The 17,420-nt window shown below is 40.2% G+C and overlaps 1 protein-coding gene across 30 annotated transcripts in view; it reads left to right on the forward strand.

Moving 5' to 3' along the window:
• Positions 1-17,420, forward strand: part of ank2b (ankyrin 2b, neuronal) — a 138,822-nt gene that overhangs the window by 87,857 nt on the left and 33,545 nt on the right. For 17 of the 30 annotated variants that reach the window (XM_044021160.1, XM_044021159.1, XM_044021164.1 and 14 more), the window contains exons 8-30: positions 1,246-1,254; positions 1,784-1,882; positions 2,684-2,782; positions 3,191-3,289; positions 3,671-3,868; positions 4,007-4,105; positions 5,328-5,426; positions 5,587-5,685; positions 5,904-6,101; positions 7,213-7,311; positions 8,163-8,261; positions 8,444-8,641; positions 9,359-9,457; positions 9,541-9,639; positions 10,288-10,386; positions 10,492-10,590; positions 10,682-10,754; positions 12,039-12,180; positions 12,404-12,415; positions 13,227-13,314; positions 13,676-13,779; positions 14,243-14,281; positions 15,956-16,180. In XM_044021160.1, the coding sequence (XP_043877095.1) occupies positions 1,246-1,254; positions 1,784-1,882; positions 2,684-2,782; positions 3,191-3,289; positions 3,671-3,868; positions 4,007-4,105; positions 5,328-5,426; positions 5,587-5,685; positions 5,904-6,101; positions 7,213-7,311; positions 8,163-8,261; positions 8,444-8,641; positions 9,359-9,457; positions 9,541-9,639; positions 10,288-10,386; positions 10,492-10,590; positions 10,682-10,754; positions 12,039-12,180; positions 12,404-12,415; positions 13,227-13,314; positions 13,676-13,779; positions 14,243-14,281; positions 15,956-16,180 (2,474 nt within the window). The remainder of the gene's footprint in view (positions 1-1,245; positions 1,255-1,783; positions 1,883-2,683; positions 2,783-3,190; positions 3,290-3,670; positions 3,869-4,006; positions 4,106-5,327; positions 5,427-5,586; positions 5,686-5,903; positions 6,102-7,212; positions 7,312-8,162; positions 8,262-8,443; positions 8,642-9,358; positions 9,458-9,540; positions 9,640-10,287; positions 10,387-10,491; positions 10,591-10,681; positions 10,755-12,038; positions 12,181-12,403; positions 12,416-13,226; positions 13,315-13,675; positions 13,780-14,242; positions 14,282-15,955; positions 16,181-17,420) is intronic. The other 13 variants (XM_044021154.1, XM_044021151.1, XM_044021182.1 and 10 more) reach the window with 6 other exon arrangements.

Below are 17,420 nucleotides of genomic sequence, written 5' to 3' on the forward strand. Positions count from 1 at the left end.
TTAATGATTACTCATACTGTCTTTATGCATATATGTATTATTTTATTTCCTTTTTTCATATTTGTGCCCCATCAATAATACTTGTTCGGTTTTGATTTAATAATATTGTGCTGATTTTTTTTGGAGACAGCTGTGAGTGTATAACGTCTGTCTCGTTTTGTACTCTTGTCTCTTCATGTCGTGCTGCATGATTTCTAGAGATGCATTATGAACTGTAAATTTATATATATGTAAAAAAATTACAATTAACTGCTGCTCGTCAGTGGAAAGTCCAGTTCTGCCAAGAGGAAAATGAAAACATTTAATTCAATTCACTCCATGTTAGTGCTTTGACTTTTGTATTCATGTTTGAAAATGCGGCACTACTTCCAAAAATATGAATTTTCTCGACAAAAACACTTTGATTGTTCTCTAAAGCTGGTATATTTATCATATAAAATGATATTTTATTTCCCTTTTTGAAATAATGTATCATTATAATAAGAACACTGAACAAAAAAAATGTGTTAACTGACATTTTTAATCCTAAATACCATTAAAGACTCCCAATGCAATATAATATGCAACATAATTAAAATTGGACGATACCATTAAAAATTATTAAAATTGTGACATATTTTTGGTGCAAATTCAAACTCACAATCCAATTTCCATATTCAAATTTGTAAAAAAATGTAAATGTTGCATTTTATGTTCAAATATTTACACTAAATGTTTAAATTTAAAGGAATTACCCCAATTTGGGACACTTAATTTTTTAAAAACAGTCATTTTCACTTAAGTTAGTAATTTTTTTTTGTCCCATTAAAATTGATGAATTACACAAACAATCAAAAATAATTGAATATAATAAAAACACCGTAAGTGTTTTCTCTTTGGGAGTAGTTCTGCTACAGCTAAATTGATTAAGTGATTTTATTTTAATCATGGCGTCCCTGGCCTCCCACACATAACAGCTTCCTCATCACAGTGTTATGAGTGCATGTATTTTTATAAACAGTCATATTATAGACTTTTTTACTTCAAACAAACACTGCTAATCATTAAAAAAGCAATGGGAAGCTTCTAATGCTCTCGTATAATTACCTGCACTGGCACGGACTGGCATGTTGCATCCATGCTAAACGTTAATTTGCACCATTCTGAGCTTTGGACTGTGTAAAGTTTTGAAACCATCACGTTAGTCACTGTATCTTCACACTTGTGTAAACAACTTTCTCACATTAAATCGGACCACACTTACAGAATGGCAAGGTAAGGCAAGATTTTCCACGTCTACTCCAACCTGCTCTGCAATCTCTCTAACTTTCCTCTGATGTGCATCATTTCCTCATTGTTTAACTATGATACTAATAAGCCGCTCAGCTAATGTAGTGCACTTTGGTGACGGGAAATCTTTCCCCCACTTTACGATTTGACTCTATAGCTGTTTTTTGTTCGTGTTTGTCCATTTTCATGTCAGTCTCTCGATGACAAACCTGTGCGTGTTGGTTTTGTTTCTTTTCTTTGATTTTAAAGAAATGTGTCAACTCAGTTTTATTCCTGCATGGACGTGACGTGTCTTGTGAGTGTTTGGGGGATTTTCTGACTGGAATAGTTTTCATTTATTTTTCTCGTTATTACTTCATTATTGTTTTCAGTTGACTTTTTGGTGGTGGTTACGACTGCTGCATGCTGGGAAGACTGACGGTGAAGAGGCGAGGGTCTGAGTTCAGGGACATGAAATCGATGTTTGACCTCTCTCCTCTCTGTGTGTCTGTGTCCTCCCCCGTCTGTCTTGCAGAGTGGATTCACCCCCCTGCATATCGCTGCCCACTATGGGAATGTCAATGTGGCCACACTCCTGCTGAACCGAGGGGCTGCGGTCGATTTCACTGCAAGGGTAGGACGCCACACACACATAAACTTGTTTTCATGTCTTTGTAAAGAAGAAGATCATTTTTTTTCTGCAGTTCCCTGATCCGCTTGGGAAAGTGAGGTTTGAGTCTTCCAATATTCTGTCTGTTGTCGCCAAATCTTACATACTGGACCTCTTATTTTATGCATGTTTTATAAAATATATCCCCATGGAAAATATGGGAACATCTGCCAATTTATTTGGCGACCTCATCTAATTTGCTGCAAACCCACCTGTGGATCCTGACAGTCTCTGGGAGTGTCTGATATCGAGAGGATGTCTTGGTCTCCCGTGGCGGGTTTTGACTAAATCTGCAAACATATTTTTAAATTGTACTGTCAACAAATCTGAATTTCCAACCCCCATCCGCATCCCACAGCCCCCTAACCCCAGCCTGTGGTCATCCTTTGTCTCCGGTGCTTTGTCACTGTGTGTGGGCTCATACTCTACACACACTTACACACACACTAGCACACAAAATGAAGCCCTCTTCAAGTGGGGCCTCTTGGTTTCATGGACAAAGACACAACACAGACAGAGTACTTTTAAATGATGGCTTTTAAAGACTTAAATTGTTGACAGCTCCACCACTGTTTATGTCCAAAATGTTACCACTTTTTGTCTCATTAAATAAATAGACTAGTGATAATATAACTTCTATAGCTGTTCTACAGCTGTTCTAAATGCTGTTGCGCTGTTATTGATGTCAACATCAGATCATTTGTAAGGAATAGTTGTCCTGAATGTCATATTATGTCACTTAAGGTGTTTTTGCCCTGTCTGCAGAACGGGATTACTCCCCTACACGTTGCTTCCAAACGTGGCAACACTAACATGGTCCGACTGTTACTCGACCGTGGCTCTCAGATCGATGCTAAAACAAGGGTGAGTACTGCTGAAATAAATAAAAGTAACTTGGCGAATTGTCACGTTAACGTGGACTGAGGCTTTGGTGACCTGATCTTTTTTCGAATTCAAATCAGGCTGTGGCAGCTCTCTTAAATCTGAGAATGAGTTGTTCTGGGGGTTGAGGTTAAGCCTGTGACCTCACTATCACGCGTGGTTGCTCTTTGTGGCGCGGGAGTGGTTTGGAAAGTAGAGCAGTCATCCTTTAATCAGATGTTTAGGTGGTGGCAAGTAATGGTGTGAAATGTAGGCCCATATGTGTGAATGTGACCATCTGTAAAGAGCTCTGAGTGGTGGTTAAATCTAGAAGATGCTGCTATATATAGTACGTGCAGTTAATTCCATTTATAAATATGTGTTATGTCACCGTGTGTGTGTGTTCTGTAGGATGGTCTCACTCCGCTCCACTGTGCTGCTCGGAGTGGACACGACACAGCTGTGGAGCTGCTGCTGGAGAGAGGAGCGCCACTACTGGCCAGGACCAAGGTGTGTGACATGTCCAATCTTCTCGATCCAAGGGAAGAAACAAAAGGAAACAGAGAGGGGGTTTATATATTACGTATGGTTTTGTAGCTGCTAAGTGTTCATGTAAATGTTTAACGTAAAACATTGGTAGGGGTTCTGTCATGGTTTACACAACAATTCCTTTTCCACAGTCCACCAATTACATTCACATTTGCATACATCCACACAGGAAAGGTAAACAACCAGCGCATTGTACAAAGGATAGTAAAAAGGATGGGTTTTGAAATACCAACTGCGAAAATCACAGGTGTAAATGATCACATTTGTGATGGCCGAGTTCCATTTAGTGTCCTCAGTTTCTTAAATCTACATTGAACTAAACAACTTGTCTTTCACTTGTAGAACGGACTGTCTCCTCTCCACATGGCGGCACAAGGGGATCACGTTGAATGCGTCAAACACCTTCTGCAGCACAAGGCGCCTGTTGATGACGTCACACTGGACTACCTGACGGCGCTGCACGTGGCGGCACACTGTGGTCACTACAGAGTTACCAAGCTGCTGCTGGACAAGAGAGCCAACCCCAATGCCAGAGCACTGGTACGATAAAAATAATTATACTGAGAAACCAGATACAGCAGAGAAATTAGAAATTAGTTTGTGCTTAAAATGGCACTATATACATTTTGGTGACACAGCACTGTTTTAAAACCTTTCCTGTATGTGTTTCCTCTCCAGAACGGCTTCACTCCGCTGCACATAGCCTGTAAGAAAAACCGTGTGAAGGTGATGGAGCTGCTGGTCAAATATGGAGCCTCCATCCAGGCCATCACAGAAGTACGTCACACACCGGAGTGAAATTAAATCAGTAGCAATGTTAAGTTTTGGAATTAATACACACTGAGTAGTAGAAAGTCAATCAGGTTTTGGTAAAGCAAACTGTAATAATAGTGTTAAAACAAACACATTAACCCTCAGGATTCATTATGAGTCTATCTCTTGACACATTTTGGAATACTACGTTAAATGTTTCTAAGAGATCAATAGAAAACCATGGAACAAATTTGCCATATTCTTGAGTTATTAGAAGACAAAAATGTCCATTTCCACTATTATAAAAACAAAAACTGTTATAAAACCATTAGAGATTAATATTTTTTCATGCCTTTTTTCTGCATAAATCTCTTAAACAACTTTCTCAGAACAACCAAACATTCAATCATTTTGAGCCACCCAACAGTGACGTAAGAATTTAAATAAAATGAATCAAACTGGCATTTAAAGGGTTCAATTCCTCATGATTGAATGATAAGTGATGATTTATACAGAAAAAAAGCATGAAAAAATGTTCATCTGTAATGTTTGGAAGTGGACATTTTTGTCCTTAATTACTTTAGAGGGCAGTAAATCAAACTGAAGTCTGAGGGTTAAAACATCATTGACCTAACCTGTACATTTTACCTTAATTTGGACTCGGCAAAGAGTTTTTTTGGCAAGAGGTTGTTTAAGGTTAGCAAAAGATAACCTAATGCTAATATTATCATTCAGGGCTAAAGTGAGTCTTTAATTTTAGCTACTGTGGTGTCCAGTGAAGAAATTTTATCTCTGCAAATTTAAGTTTGCTAACATTAACGTTGCAAATGTTAACTTAAACTCACTTAGAGTTTAGCAGCAAAATGCCTGGTTGCAACCAAATGTAAATTTTATTGCTGATTGATGACCTTTATTTTATTTCCTGAGTGATTTACAGTATAGTGTCTCTTTAACAACCACATGTGGTTTGAGTTAGTTGCATAGTGCTTAAAAAACGAATTTTCCAGTGTGAAAATCCAAGGATTTGTCTAAGTAGGTTATATAAAATGGTATTATTATTATATAAATGAATATACCCAAGATGTTACCTCATGAACAGGTTGTCTTTAAGCGTTTCTTCAGGATTTAATATAAGAAGGTTATGAGCTAATTAACTGACAGCAGATTCAATGAGCTCTGCATGAGCGTCAGAAGTGGCTGACACTTTATCCTGTGTCCCTTCGTCTTTTTACCTTCCCCTGTCCAGTCTGGTTTGACTCCCATCCACGTAGCAGCCTTCATGGGTCACCTGAACATCGTCCTGCTGCTGCTGCAGAACGGAGCCTCGCCTGACGTCAGCAACATTGTGAGTTATGAGAAATAAGCAGCAGTGATTGCAGGAAAATGACACAGTACAGTGATTTATTGCAGCGGATATCAAATAATAAAAAGCTTATTTGAAGATACTATTAAAGTGATGTTATATGCACATTTCTGTTGCTGACCCACTGTTGTTTTGTGTACAGCGTGGGGAAACAGCATTGCACATGGCAGCCAGAGCGGGTCAGGTGGAGGTGGTTCGATGTTTGCTCAGGAACGGAGCAATCGTGGACGCCAGAGCCCGGGTCAGAATTTTTCTCTACACAAAAATTTGTCGACATTTTATGCACCAAACAACTTAATTGTCGAGACGATAGTCAACAGATTAATCATCATTAGTTGCAGCCTCATTACAGACACACAACAGGGGCCTTTTATGCTTTAGCACTTTTCAACTATGGCGAATATGTTGCTACTACTTTCATATAAAGCCTTCATTGTGTTTCCACTGTGTTGTGCGTAGGAGGACCAGACTCCCCTCCATATTGCATCCCGCCTGGGTAAAACAGAGATTGTCCAGCTGCTGCTGCAGCACATGGCCCATCCTGATGCTGCCACAACCAACGGCTACACCCCGCTCCACATCTCGGCCAGGGAGGGGCAGGTGGAGACGGCCTCTGTGCTGCTGGAGGCTGGAGCGTCACACTCAATGGCCACCAAGGTGAACGCTAAAAACCCAGCAGTGAAAACATGGCTGCTAGCCTCAAGTATCTTCAAACTGAAGTTTGTGTCCGGTGACTTTCTCACACCAAAGTCCATAGAGAAAATAAGCGATTTTACATCATAGCACACGAGAGTTGTTGATCCACTGCTGCCTCCATTATTCAGTTAAAATGTGTTATTTTGTGACTTCTGTGTTTTAAATCCCTTGTTTGGATTTCTCCAAATGACACAAACTTAACTAAATGAGGCAGCAGCAGACCAGCAGCTGCTGTATCCATGTGAGCTAAAAATGCTTATTTTCTCTAGGGGCTTTGGTGTGGGAGAGTAGATGATAACTTCAGTTACCAAAAAAATACACAACAAAAAAGACAAGAGCAGCGTACGATAAATATGTATAACATGTGCAAATCCGGTGTGACACAGAAGAAGCAAGGGAGGTGATGTGTCTAAATATGATTATATCTGCAGGTCTTTGTCTGTTTGACCCAGATTTCATAAATGACTGATGAAGCACTGAAGCGGCAGCTTTTCCTCTAAATTGTCATCACTGAGGAGGTGTTTACCAGCAACGGCTGCGCAGTCCAGTACAGATTAGTCTTTGAATTAATTCATACAGAGTGCACTGAGTGTTCATTAGGGTCCAGTGCTTCTGTCCCCCACATTGTCAGGATGTCTCTCTCCCCGGTTACTCCCTCTGGGGAGGAAGGGTGTGGCTGTTGCTATAGAAACCAAACCAGTGGAAGTTGTTATACGTGTGTGAAGTCTCCATTCTTAGATACATGTCCATGACAGCATTTTTTGTCTTTTATTGTTTTGTCTGAACACACGTTTCATCAGTTATAATCCAGCAGGATAAACAAAGAGCTGCTCGTCCATGGGCAGGGCTGAGCCACAACACACTGGTCATGTGGTTTCAGTTTTTGAAAAACAGTTAAAGTGCCCCCTCTGCTGGTGCAAATAAAACAATTGGAGCATGAGGACTTGATGTTTGCTTTGAGAACATATAGTCCTACAAGTGTGTCCTTCATGACTTCTGGTTATTTTTTTGTTTATTTTTATTAATAGAAACACTCTGACTCGCCTCTCTCTGTGTCCTTTTCTCTCCACAGAAAGGTTTCACTCCCCTGCATGTGGCCTCAAAGTATGGAAGCCTGGATGTGACCAAACTTCTGCTCCAGCGCCGCGCTCCACCTGATTCTGCTGGAAAGGTAAGCAACTGTTATATTATATCACTATTCTTAGTGTGGATTCTGAGATTCTTGTAGTGTTAAGAGATGTTAAAGGGACTTTTCAGAGGCAACATCTCAAAAACGTGTGGAAAAGCTCCTGTTACATCTATAATTACTAAGCAATGGGAACCTAAGTGCTAGTTTACTCACAATGCAAGTCACAAGCAAGTCTGAAGTCTTTCTTTCAAGAATCAAACAAGTCAAGTCGAGTCCCTGCTTTAAATCAAGCAAGTTCCAAGTCAAATCAAATAAATAGAGAAGATTAAGATGATTTACCAGATATACCACACGTGAATATGCTAAAAAATTTTCTTTGTCACACTTCATTTGGTCAGAGCACCTGTGTCTAGTGTCTTAATTTTTACATACAAAAGAAGTTTCATCTGAATGTGAACCCCTCAGTGAACTCTCTTCTTGCATGTAAAGAGTGTATTCATTGAAATGCTGTGTTGCTGTGTTTCTGTATTGAGGTTAAATTGCCTACAAGAGTCCCGGTAAGCCTAGTTTGAATGAAATAAAAATTAAAATCAGTCCCTTGTTGTTGGATTAATTCATTCCAGGATTAAAAAAAAAGATAACATAAGCTTCTTTACGTCAAGATTATATTGTTTTTTTCTTTATGTTTCCTCCTAATGTCATGTTAAGAACCAGCCCAGTGAACCTTCCTGCTTTTGTTGTCTAATATAACATTAATTCACCTTAACGTGTAGTTTTATCCCAGTTAATATTATTAAACTCTGTATATGTGTGTGTGTGTGGTGTTACTGACTGACTTCATACTGCATTAGCTGCTCTTTAATTCTCGTGCGCTCACCGTCCGTCACTCACAGAACGGCCTCACCCCGCTCCACGTTGCAGCGCATTACGATAACCAGAAGGTGGCGCTTCTGCTTTTGGATAAAGGATCTTCGCCCCACACTATGGCCAAGGTGAGAGACCACAGAAACTGGTGCTGATGGAGAAGCTGGTGCCTGGACGTAGAAGCTTCTAATATGTGGAGATGTTTCTTTTTTTTTTGGCTGTCTCTGCTGTTTTGAATGAAACAAGACACCCAAACCTGAAACCTGAAACTGAACTCCATTTTCTTTCTCTTATCGTCCTCGTCGATTAGAACGGCTACACTCCTCTGCACATCGCGGCCAAGAAGAACCAGATGGAAATCGCCACGGTTCTGCTGCAGTACGGCGCCGAGACCAACATCCTGACCAAGCAGGGCGTCACCCCGCTCCATCTGGCCTCGCAGGAGGGTCACGCCGACATGGCCGCGCTGCTCGTGGCCAAGGGAGCTCAGGTCAACGTGCCCAACAAGGTACTGTAGAGACCAGGGTCTCGGTTCGGTCGATAGAAAGTAACCGAAATGGTCCATAAACACCCAATGCAAAGTATTTTAAGCATAGAAATAACATAGCAAACAAGTCCAATTTTGCTAAGATACAAAAGTTGTGTTGTTTCCATTTATTTGGCTGATTTCACATCTGTCATCTTGGAAAAAAAATATCACGAGGCAACATCACGAAAGTCAATCAGTGTCGAGATTGTAACAAACAGTGTCCACCTTCTTTCCTCTTTTTGGAAGAGAACTTAAATGCCTTAGAGGGATGAGAAAAATCCGTCCATTGGAATTAGGGCTAAACAGTATACACATTATATTGTAAAGATCGCTGAAAACGTTACACAGCAATCATTTGAATATGTTTTTCAAATGAAAATGAGAATTGTGGTGTAAAAATGACCATGATATCTCTCTGATATCAGGATCACAATTTCATCCAAAATAATTTGTTCAGCCCTTATGGAAATACAAATGATCTGCTCTTTACCGCAGGTATTTAAAGCTAAATGAAAGTGTTTTTTTTTTAAGATGTAATTTAAATTTACAACCACTAATATGACAAATAATGGACATATTACACTTGTTAATGAAAGAACATGGTCATTTCATCCGTGACACATCACATCCCACAAATTTACAAAATATGTTGTGTTGTTAATATAATAACTGTGTGTGTGTGTGTGTGTCATGCAGAGCGGCCTGACTGCTCTCCATCTGGCAGCACAGGAAGACAAAGTGGCTGTTGCTGAGATCCTCTCCAAAAACGGAGCCAACCTCGACCAGCAGACCAAAGTATGCACACTTATATTACTCTGCTCTATTTTGCTTGTATTTTGTGTCACTTGTGATTGATTGCTTGCTTTTTTTATTTGCAGTTGGGATACACTCCACTGATTGTAGCGTGTCACTATGGCAACGCAAAGATGGTCAGCTTCCTCCTTCAGAATGAAGCCAGTGTCAACGCCAAGACCAAGGTACTGAAGCTCGGGGGTTGTACAGGAGCATTCAGATTAGCAGCTTCATATGTGGCATAAATTATTAAATATCATTATTCTAGATGCAATATGGGTAATTAACAATCTAATGAAATGTTAATGTAGAAGAAGATTTTGCCTATATCATGCAGGGCACAGGAGCATTTAAAACCCTAACCCCCAAAAAAGAGCTTAAATGAAATGAAAGGTTTAGGAAGACTAGAAGTTTTGAAAAAGGTAAAAAGATTAAAGGAAAACACTCTTATTGATGTAAATATTTGTAGCTAATACCTGTCTTTTGTGAAAGTGAGAGCCAACTAAAATTACAAAAAAAAGGATGGATATGTTGTGTTACTTACCTAGCTCACTTACGGCTTTGAGTTTGAGTCGTGAGTGGTTACGGTGGTCATGAGTGAGCCGTAGTGGACAACGGCTGTGTGGGGCTGAGGGGGGAGAGGAGGCGGGGCTGCTTTGAGCCTTACAGGTGGGGCAGTTTGGCTTCTCCTCCCTCTTCCTGCCCTCCCAGGCTCCCCTGCTTCGGCAGTGAGAGGCGTGTGGTGAGGATGCGGCAGCAGCAGCAGGCAGTTTGTGCTAGATGATCCCGGAGACACCTGTCTCTGTCTCAATTGTTGTTTCTTTCTGTCTCAGAATGGATACACGCCCCTTCACCAGGCAGCCCAGCAAGGCAACACACACATCATCAACATTCTGCTGCAATACGGCGCCAAGCCCAACGCCGTCACTATGGTGCGTCTACTCTCATCCGCCCAAGAACACAAGCACACGTACAGTAAACACAGACTGTAGCGTCTCATCCTTTTTTTTTTTCCCTCTCCCATTCCTATGATCCAGAATGGTAACACTGCTCTGGGTATCGCTCGGCGGCTGGGCTACATCTCTGTGGTGGACACGCTGAGGGTCGTCACAGAGGAGATCATCACCACGACAACGGTAAGTGCCAAACAAACTTCCAAAAACATCCGTCCGATGGACAGAAAAGCACATTTTTAATGAAACCCCGTTTCCCGTTCACTGCTGCCAGACGGTGATGGAGAAACACAAGCTGAACGTGCCGGAGACCATGACTGAAGTGCTGGACGTCTCCGATGAAGAGGGTGAGTCGTGCCGCAAACACACTGGACACTCTGTGACCAGTAGGAGAAGCAAATATTTAAAGATAAACAGCTGAATGTGGAGAATGAGTAGACGATAGAGATCGAAAGAAATGAGTGTGTATTTAAAGCTGCAGTATGTAATGTTTGAATTTAAAATGTCTCATATCCTCAAGCCATTTCAATGTTCGGCCTATAAGCTCCCTAACGCAAAACTGATAGTTGTGCTTGACAGAGCCAAGACACATTAAACACATAATGTTATATAGTTTCTGTTGATGAAGACTAAACAGAAGCATAATTATAACATAATCACTGCAACAAAAAACACTAAAAGTCACTTGCTGCAGCTTTAAAGTTAGACGTATGAGGGCAAATACAGCGTGAGGTTAAATGGAGGAGGTAGTAAGTGACTGTGCCGTCCACCCTCAGCACTGAAACCCATCGATGATGACGATGTTATGTCAGACGACTCCATGGATGTGGAAGGTATATAGCACGGTCGCTTTGTGTGAGGAGTTGTTGTGGTGATTTAACCCCAAAAAATGCTGTTTGTGCAGATGCTAAAAATACTAACTGTTTACTTTTTACAAAGTCACTTGTGTTTTTAGTTAGATTTGGTTGGTTTGGTTTTCAACACGATCACACATATTTTCATGAAGCTTGGCGGGAGGTGGATAACACATTCAACTTTAAAGTGTTGTAAAGTTGTTTTAACCTACTTTAACATTGTTATATGGACGATTTTTCAAATATTTTTGTGAATTTCTCGATCGTAAATGCCGTGACAAGGTTACATGGCATTTGTAAAGCACAAGTATTCTGATAATGATATTTATTTTAGTGTTGCAAGTACTTTGGACAGTGTTGCAGAAAATGTGACCATGTGTTTGCAATGGTCTGGTTTTCTCGGACTCCTAAACTCCAGCTGGGACAGTGTGTTTTGAATAGAATGGAACCTAGTATCAGATATACATGAAAAGCCAAACCAACATGGACCCTCAATTTACAATGAAAAGGAACATTGGACGTACACAACTCTCTACGGACAGGAAACATGGACAGAATAGAAGCCTTTAATTTCTTGGTGAATTTTCTTACCCAGAAATGTGAGTTGAGTTTTCCAAAGTGTTCTCAGTGTTTAAGAATGAACTTTTTTGCACTCTTTTCCACATTTCCTAACATGTATGTTGCCTGTTTTATATCAGTGGTTAACAAAATAATCCGGCCCTGTGTCTCCTCTCCTTTGTGTTTCATCTAACACTTTTGTCCGCCCGTTCTCTCCAGGTGACGACACGATGACGGGCGACGGAGGCGAGTATCTCAGAGCCGAGGATCTCAGGGAGCTGGGAGACGACTCGCTGCCCGGACAGTATCTGGACGGCATGAACTACCTCCGCTTCAGCCTGGAGGCCGGACGCACTGACAGGTGAGATCAAACACCGGCACACGCTATCCTATTTTGTGTAGTAATCAATAGGTGACGTGTGTGTTTGGTTACAGTCCTGTCCAATTACTGATTCATGGATCACTGTGTACACTTTTCCTATGAACGCAACAACTCACTGTGTGTATTTGTGTATGTGTTTGTGTGCTATGCCACCTCTCCTGCTCATACTTCATCGTCGGTCTTCCTTGTCATGCCTCCATAGTCGAATGAAGAGGTATGTGCTGTCACTGGCCGTGTCTGAGGCCTAGTAAATCTCCAGCACTACTGTAGTAACCAGTTTTAAAGGCTGATTCATATTTACCAACATATGTAAATCTGTTAAGTTACAGCGCAGACTGTACTCATTGACCTTTCAGGCTGTACAATATACTAAAATTGAATAGAGTGAAGGATCAGGTACACATGTAAGTAAGTAAGTAAGTAAAGCTTTATTTGTATAGCACCTTTAAAAACAGCAATTTACAAAGTGCTTTTACATACATAATAAAATACACAGGAAGGAAGAAAGCAGTGAGATGAAAGGATAAACACTGGATAAAAAGAGATAAGTAAAAAGAGATAAAGAAATAAAAAGAACCCTCCTTTTAGTATAAAAGGAACCAGAATGTCAAAGTTCACAGACAAAGAAAATATGAATAAGGTCTTTCTAAGATTTATTTACACTTTCAATTGGGCATTTTCTGATTTCAAATTCATGGTAATTAGCATCAGCATTTTGAATTTTTGAACAGTTCTTGAGTCCTTAATGAGCAATCACTCATGTCAAGTGTGCGTCATAACACAAATATATTATTTATGTCTTTAAAAGAAAAAACAAATCTCAAGATGCACCTAAAACCTTTATTATTAAACACACATAACAGTGCCTTGATGTTTCGTGACACATCGCCATTTTATTTTTCCATGCAAATGCTATGTTGAATGTTGGCCAGCAGGTACAGTTTCCTTCGTGTTGATTGAGTGGTTCAAAAAGCTTTGGTTTCTCCTGATCTTTTACCTCTTTCTCTCTTTGATCTCTGCTGCAGTTCGGACAGGTCGTTCACGCCCACCCACCACAGCTACTACTCACCCAAACACGAAGGCATGATGGAGGAGATGCTCACCAGCCACCAGGTACAGTGTGATCATCACAGTCACAGCAACACTGCGGGTTCATTTAAGAGTCATGTGAAAATAATACTGTTTGTATCAATGGTGGTTTATTTAAGTGCTGTAAAACGTCATACTTTATACTTTTAAGTTATTAGTTCTCATCACTTTAACTACAATACCAAGTTTACAAAGTTCCAGTGCATAACATTTAAGGCTTTATTGACAAAACGTAATATGTTACCTATAATTGTGTTTGTGTAAGGTTACAATTGCTTTAACTGCATAGCAGGTTTAATGACTTCAGCTAAATGATGAGGTCGTTACCCTTGCTTATTATTCCTACATTAATAGTTTATGTTTTTTTTTAATATTATTATTCCAGGTTTCATCACTGAGCAGGGAGAATGAGCGGGAGTCGTACAGACTGAGCTGGGGAACTGAGAATCTGGACAATGTGGCTCTGTCGTCCAGCCCCATTCACTCTGGGTGAGTACATAGAAAAACATGTGAAAGACAATGTCAGAAAACTGAATAATTAACCTTCTGCACACTTGTATTATTTTGAAATATGTGACCGGAGAATGACGTGTGCGGGATGATGTGGATTTGTAAAATGAAACCTCTTAAATTCATGAATATGTATTAAGCGTGACAATTAATAAACAAATAATATGCCAGGTTGTGGTGGTATCATTTTGAATAAGTGAAGGAAGCATCATACTGTATGTTTTCAATAAATTAAGTATAAAAACGTATGTACAGTTCACATTACTGCCTTTTTCTTCTCTTTATTTCTCTTTCATTTTCCTCTTCTTTACTCTCTTATTTGGCATGTGGTCTGTCAACTGCTCGCTGGAGTTAGGCTTACGTTGCTGTGTGTTCTCTTCTTTCTCTCACTTGCTTCCTGGTTGACCTTTTGATTCCTTTCCTTCTGATGTGGTTATTTTAGCCATTCCTCTCCGTGCCCTGATCATGGAGACCACAGCAGGTGACCGTCTGCACCTTGGTTACATCACACTCCTCCCCATCCTCATCAATCTCTTCCTCTTCCTCCACAGTGTGCTCTCCTGGTGGAGAGGTGTTTGTGTGTGTGTGTGTTTGTTGTTGTCCTTAACAACACTGCCTCATTGTATTTTATTTTCAAATTTAAAGACCCAGTGTGTGGGATTTAGTGGCATCTAGTGGAGAACTTGTTTATTGCAGCCTTGTGTTTTTTCCAAAAGTAGTCCTTACGATGTCTCCAGACCCAGATGTTGACTAAAAAGTCTCATTCTGAGCTAATGGAAATCAGGCAAATGTAATTTTAAGTGATTATATAGCAATTAACACATAATTAAATGTCCACTTCTTCCAATAAATCCCACACACTTGATGTCAGGAGGTGGTAAAAGTTGGTGATACCCTTTTTAAAAAGGGCTATATGTAAGTTTTTTGCCAAATAGCCAACATTAGCACAATCATAAGCTAGTTCTTCATTAAGTGTTATTCCTTTTCTCTCCAAGATACAATTATTAGTCAATAGCGGTGGACAAACCAGTGTATTTTAGCATGCTAACCAGCTAGCTCCCACCCTGTGCACTGGTCTGCTGAGAGCGTAGCCTAGCATAACAAAGGCAGAAGCTCTTGATAATTAACGACTGTCAGCACCGCCCACTTCATGTACAACAGCTGAGCAAAAAACTTATATATAGCACCTTTAATTTCACACAGTGTTTTGTGAATTGTATGTGTCTTACGTTAACATATCCACCTATGCCAAAGTACCAGTGTACTCAGGTGTTTCAGTACAGTACATTGGCCAAAACACGGACATAATGACAGACTCAGCAGCAGAAGAAGACAACAGTCTTTGTCTCCCTAACAGTTTTTTAGTTTGTGTCCCTGAATTCAATAACAAGTGTTTTAATCATTACTGTGTTTGTCAATCATATCAGACTTGGGTATCATCCTCATCACTCTCACACACCTCCACCCCATTCCCTGTATTATTGTATTTGCCACTTTGCATGTGGGGTGACGTGAAGGAGTCTGAAGCTATGAAGTGAAATATTGTTGTGCACTTTGATGAGGTTTGCGGTCCTGTTGCTGTTCTTGTTCATTTTGTGTTGAGGAGACAGAAACCAAAATATTTAGAAGCCACAAAAGTTACTGTATATTGCCAGGTTTAATCGTTTCATTCGAGATGATCTGACTAGCTGTGGCTGCCTTAGTGTGTGCCTTTCAGCATTATTACATAGTACATTTTCTTAATCAATGAATGATAAATAATCAAAATTTACATTCAAACATTAAGTCTGACAGCATATCTTGATCCTAGAAGGAGCAGCTGACAACAAAATACACATTCCACTGCCATTTTCTGGTGCATTCAAACTGTCCATGGTGAAAAACTGTATCTTTACATGAAGATTGATTTGTCAGTTGTTGTTTCCAGAACTAAAAATTAGCTGTCAATCTCCACCTTGTTTAAACACAAGACATTCACATCAGCTGTATGTGTATATGTCTTTTTTATTTTTATTATTAAAAAGAAATATGATCACTGTGAGCATTTGGTAATACAATCCATGTATCTTTGGTGTCTTTATTCTCAACACTTAATGCACATACTGTAGTGATATGTCTCTAATTGTGTTTGGGAAAACTCCCTGTTCCACTGCAGCTTCCTGGTCAGCTTCATGGTGGATGCCAGGGGCGGAGCCATGCGCGGTTGCCGACAACACGGCCTGCGCATCATCATTCCGCCCAAGAACTGCAGCGCGCCCACGCGGGTGACGTGTCGCCTGGTGAAGAGGCACCGTTTGGCGACCATGCCCCCGATGGTGGAGGGCGAGGGCCTGGCCAGCAGGCTCATCGAGGTGGGGCCGTCAGGAGCCCAGTTCCTCGGGTAAGGCTACATGAAAAGCATTCATTCATTCTGTCATCTTGATGAAGGATGAAATAAAATCATACCAGAAGCTTATAAATATGGAATATCCAATGTGTAGTGTCATATTAACTATAATAAGTATATATTAACTGCTTTACCTCAATGTTCAGCCTTGTCCAACAGGAAAAATGAGGTTTGTGTTGCTTTGGAAACAGCTCGCTCTCCCACACCAAAATCCACAGAGAAATTCTGTGATTTGACATCACAGCACAAAGGAGTTTTTGATTCAGTGCTGCTTCATTTGCGAAGTTATAATGGGTTATTTTGTAGCTTTGGTGATTGTAAATTGTTCTTTCAGGTTTAGCTAAGTGACAAAAACTCACCAAATGAGTCAGCAATAGACCACCAGACTAGATGTCCACTAGAGCTAAAAAAAGCTTTTTCTATGGACTTTGGTGTGGGAGAGAGAGTGAATTGCAAACTTCAGTTTCCAGTTGGTAAAGCGGGATAAACTAGTGAACATATTCTTTAGAAATTGCAGACTTACGCAGTCAGCACTGACTATGCGTCAGTAAAATATCCTCTTCAGACAGAAAGAGGTTTTAGCTGTATCTGCAGGCTGTTGGCTGAGCTGTACCTGTTTTTAATAAGAAGCTTACAACTTGCAGCCCCCTTTTTTTTTTCTTTCAGATTAATTTCCCCCTGCGTCTGCCTTACTAAAACTGTTTCTGTATCTGCTCCTGCTTTTCTCCCAGTGCCAGGGAACAGTCAATCTTTGCTCTTCAGCATGTTCTGTTTCCTTTCACGACAGCTGCAGTCTAACTCTTCTCAGCCTTATCCCTAACCTGTAAATGCAAAAAGCCTTTCTTATGAACTCCGCCTCTGCTGTATTGCACCATGATTGGTTTGATATGTTGCCTCTTGCAATAATGGAGACTGTAGAGCATAAAAAGTTTCAACCCACATTTATGACTTACATTATATTCCCCCTGAGGTTCGCCCCCGACCATAAATACTGATATACAGTACTTTTATGTTGCTCTTCAGTCCAGAAACTCTAGCAAAGATGAAAAATGTCACTTATCTACCTAAAGATGGTTGTTAGAAGTAGAAACACCTCACCTGCCGTGTATTTGCAGCTGTGGAAATCACCTTTCTTTACTTCAACAGCTGTAGCGACCTAGTGTGTTCAAATTAATTTAATAATTGGCTGAATAAAGAAGCCAGCTACTCACTTTCAAAGTTTTTTTTAATCCAA

The sequence above is a fragment of the Solea senegalensis genome, linkage group LG3 (genome assembly GCF_019176455.1).
Source record: "Solea senegalensis isolate Sse05_10M linkage group LG3, IFAPA_SoseM_1, whole genome shotgun sequence".
In the NCBI taxonomy this organism is placed as follows: domain Eukaryota; kingdom Metazoa; phylum Chordata; class Actinopteri; order Pleuronectiformes; family Soleidae; genus Solea; species Solea senegalensis.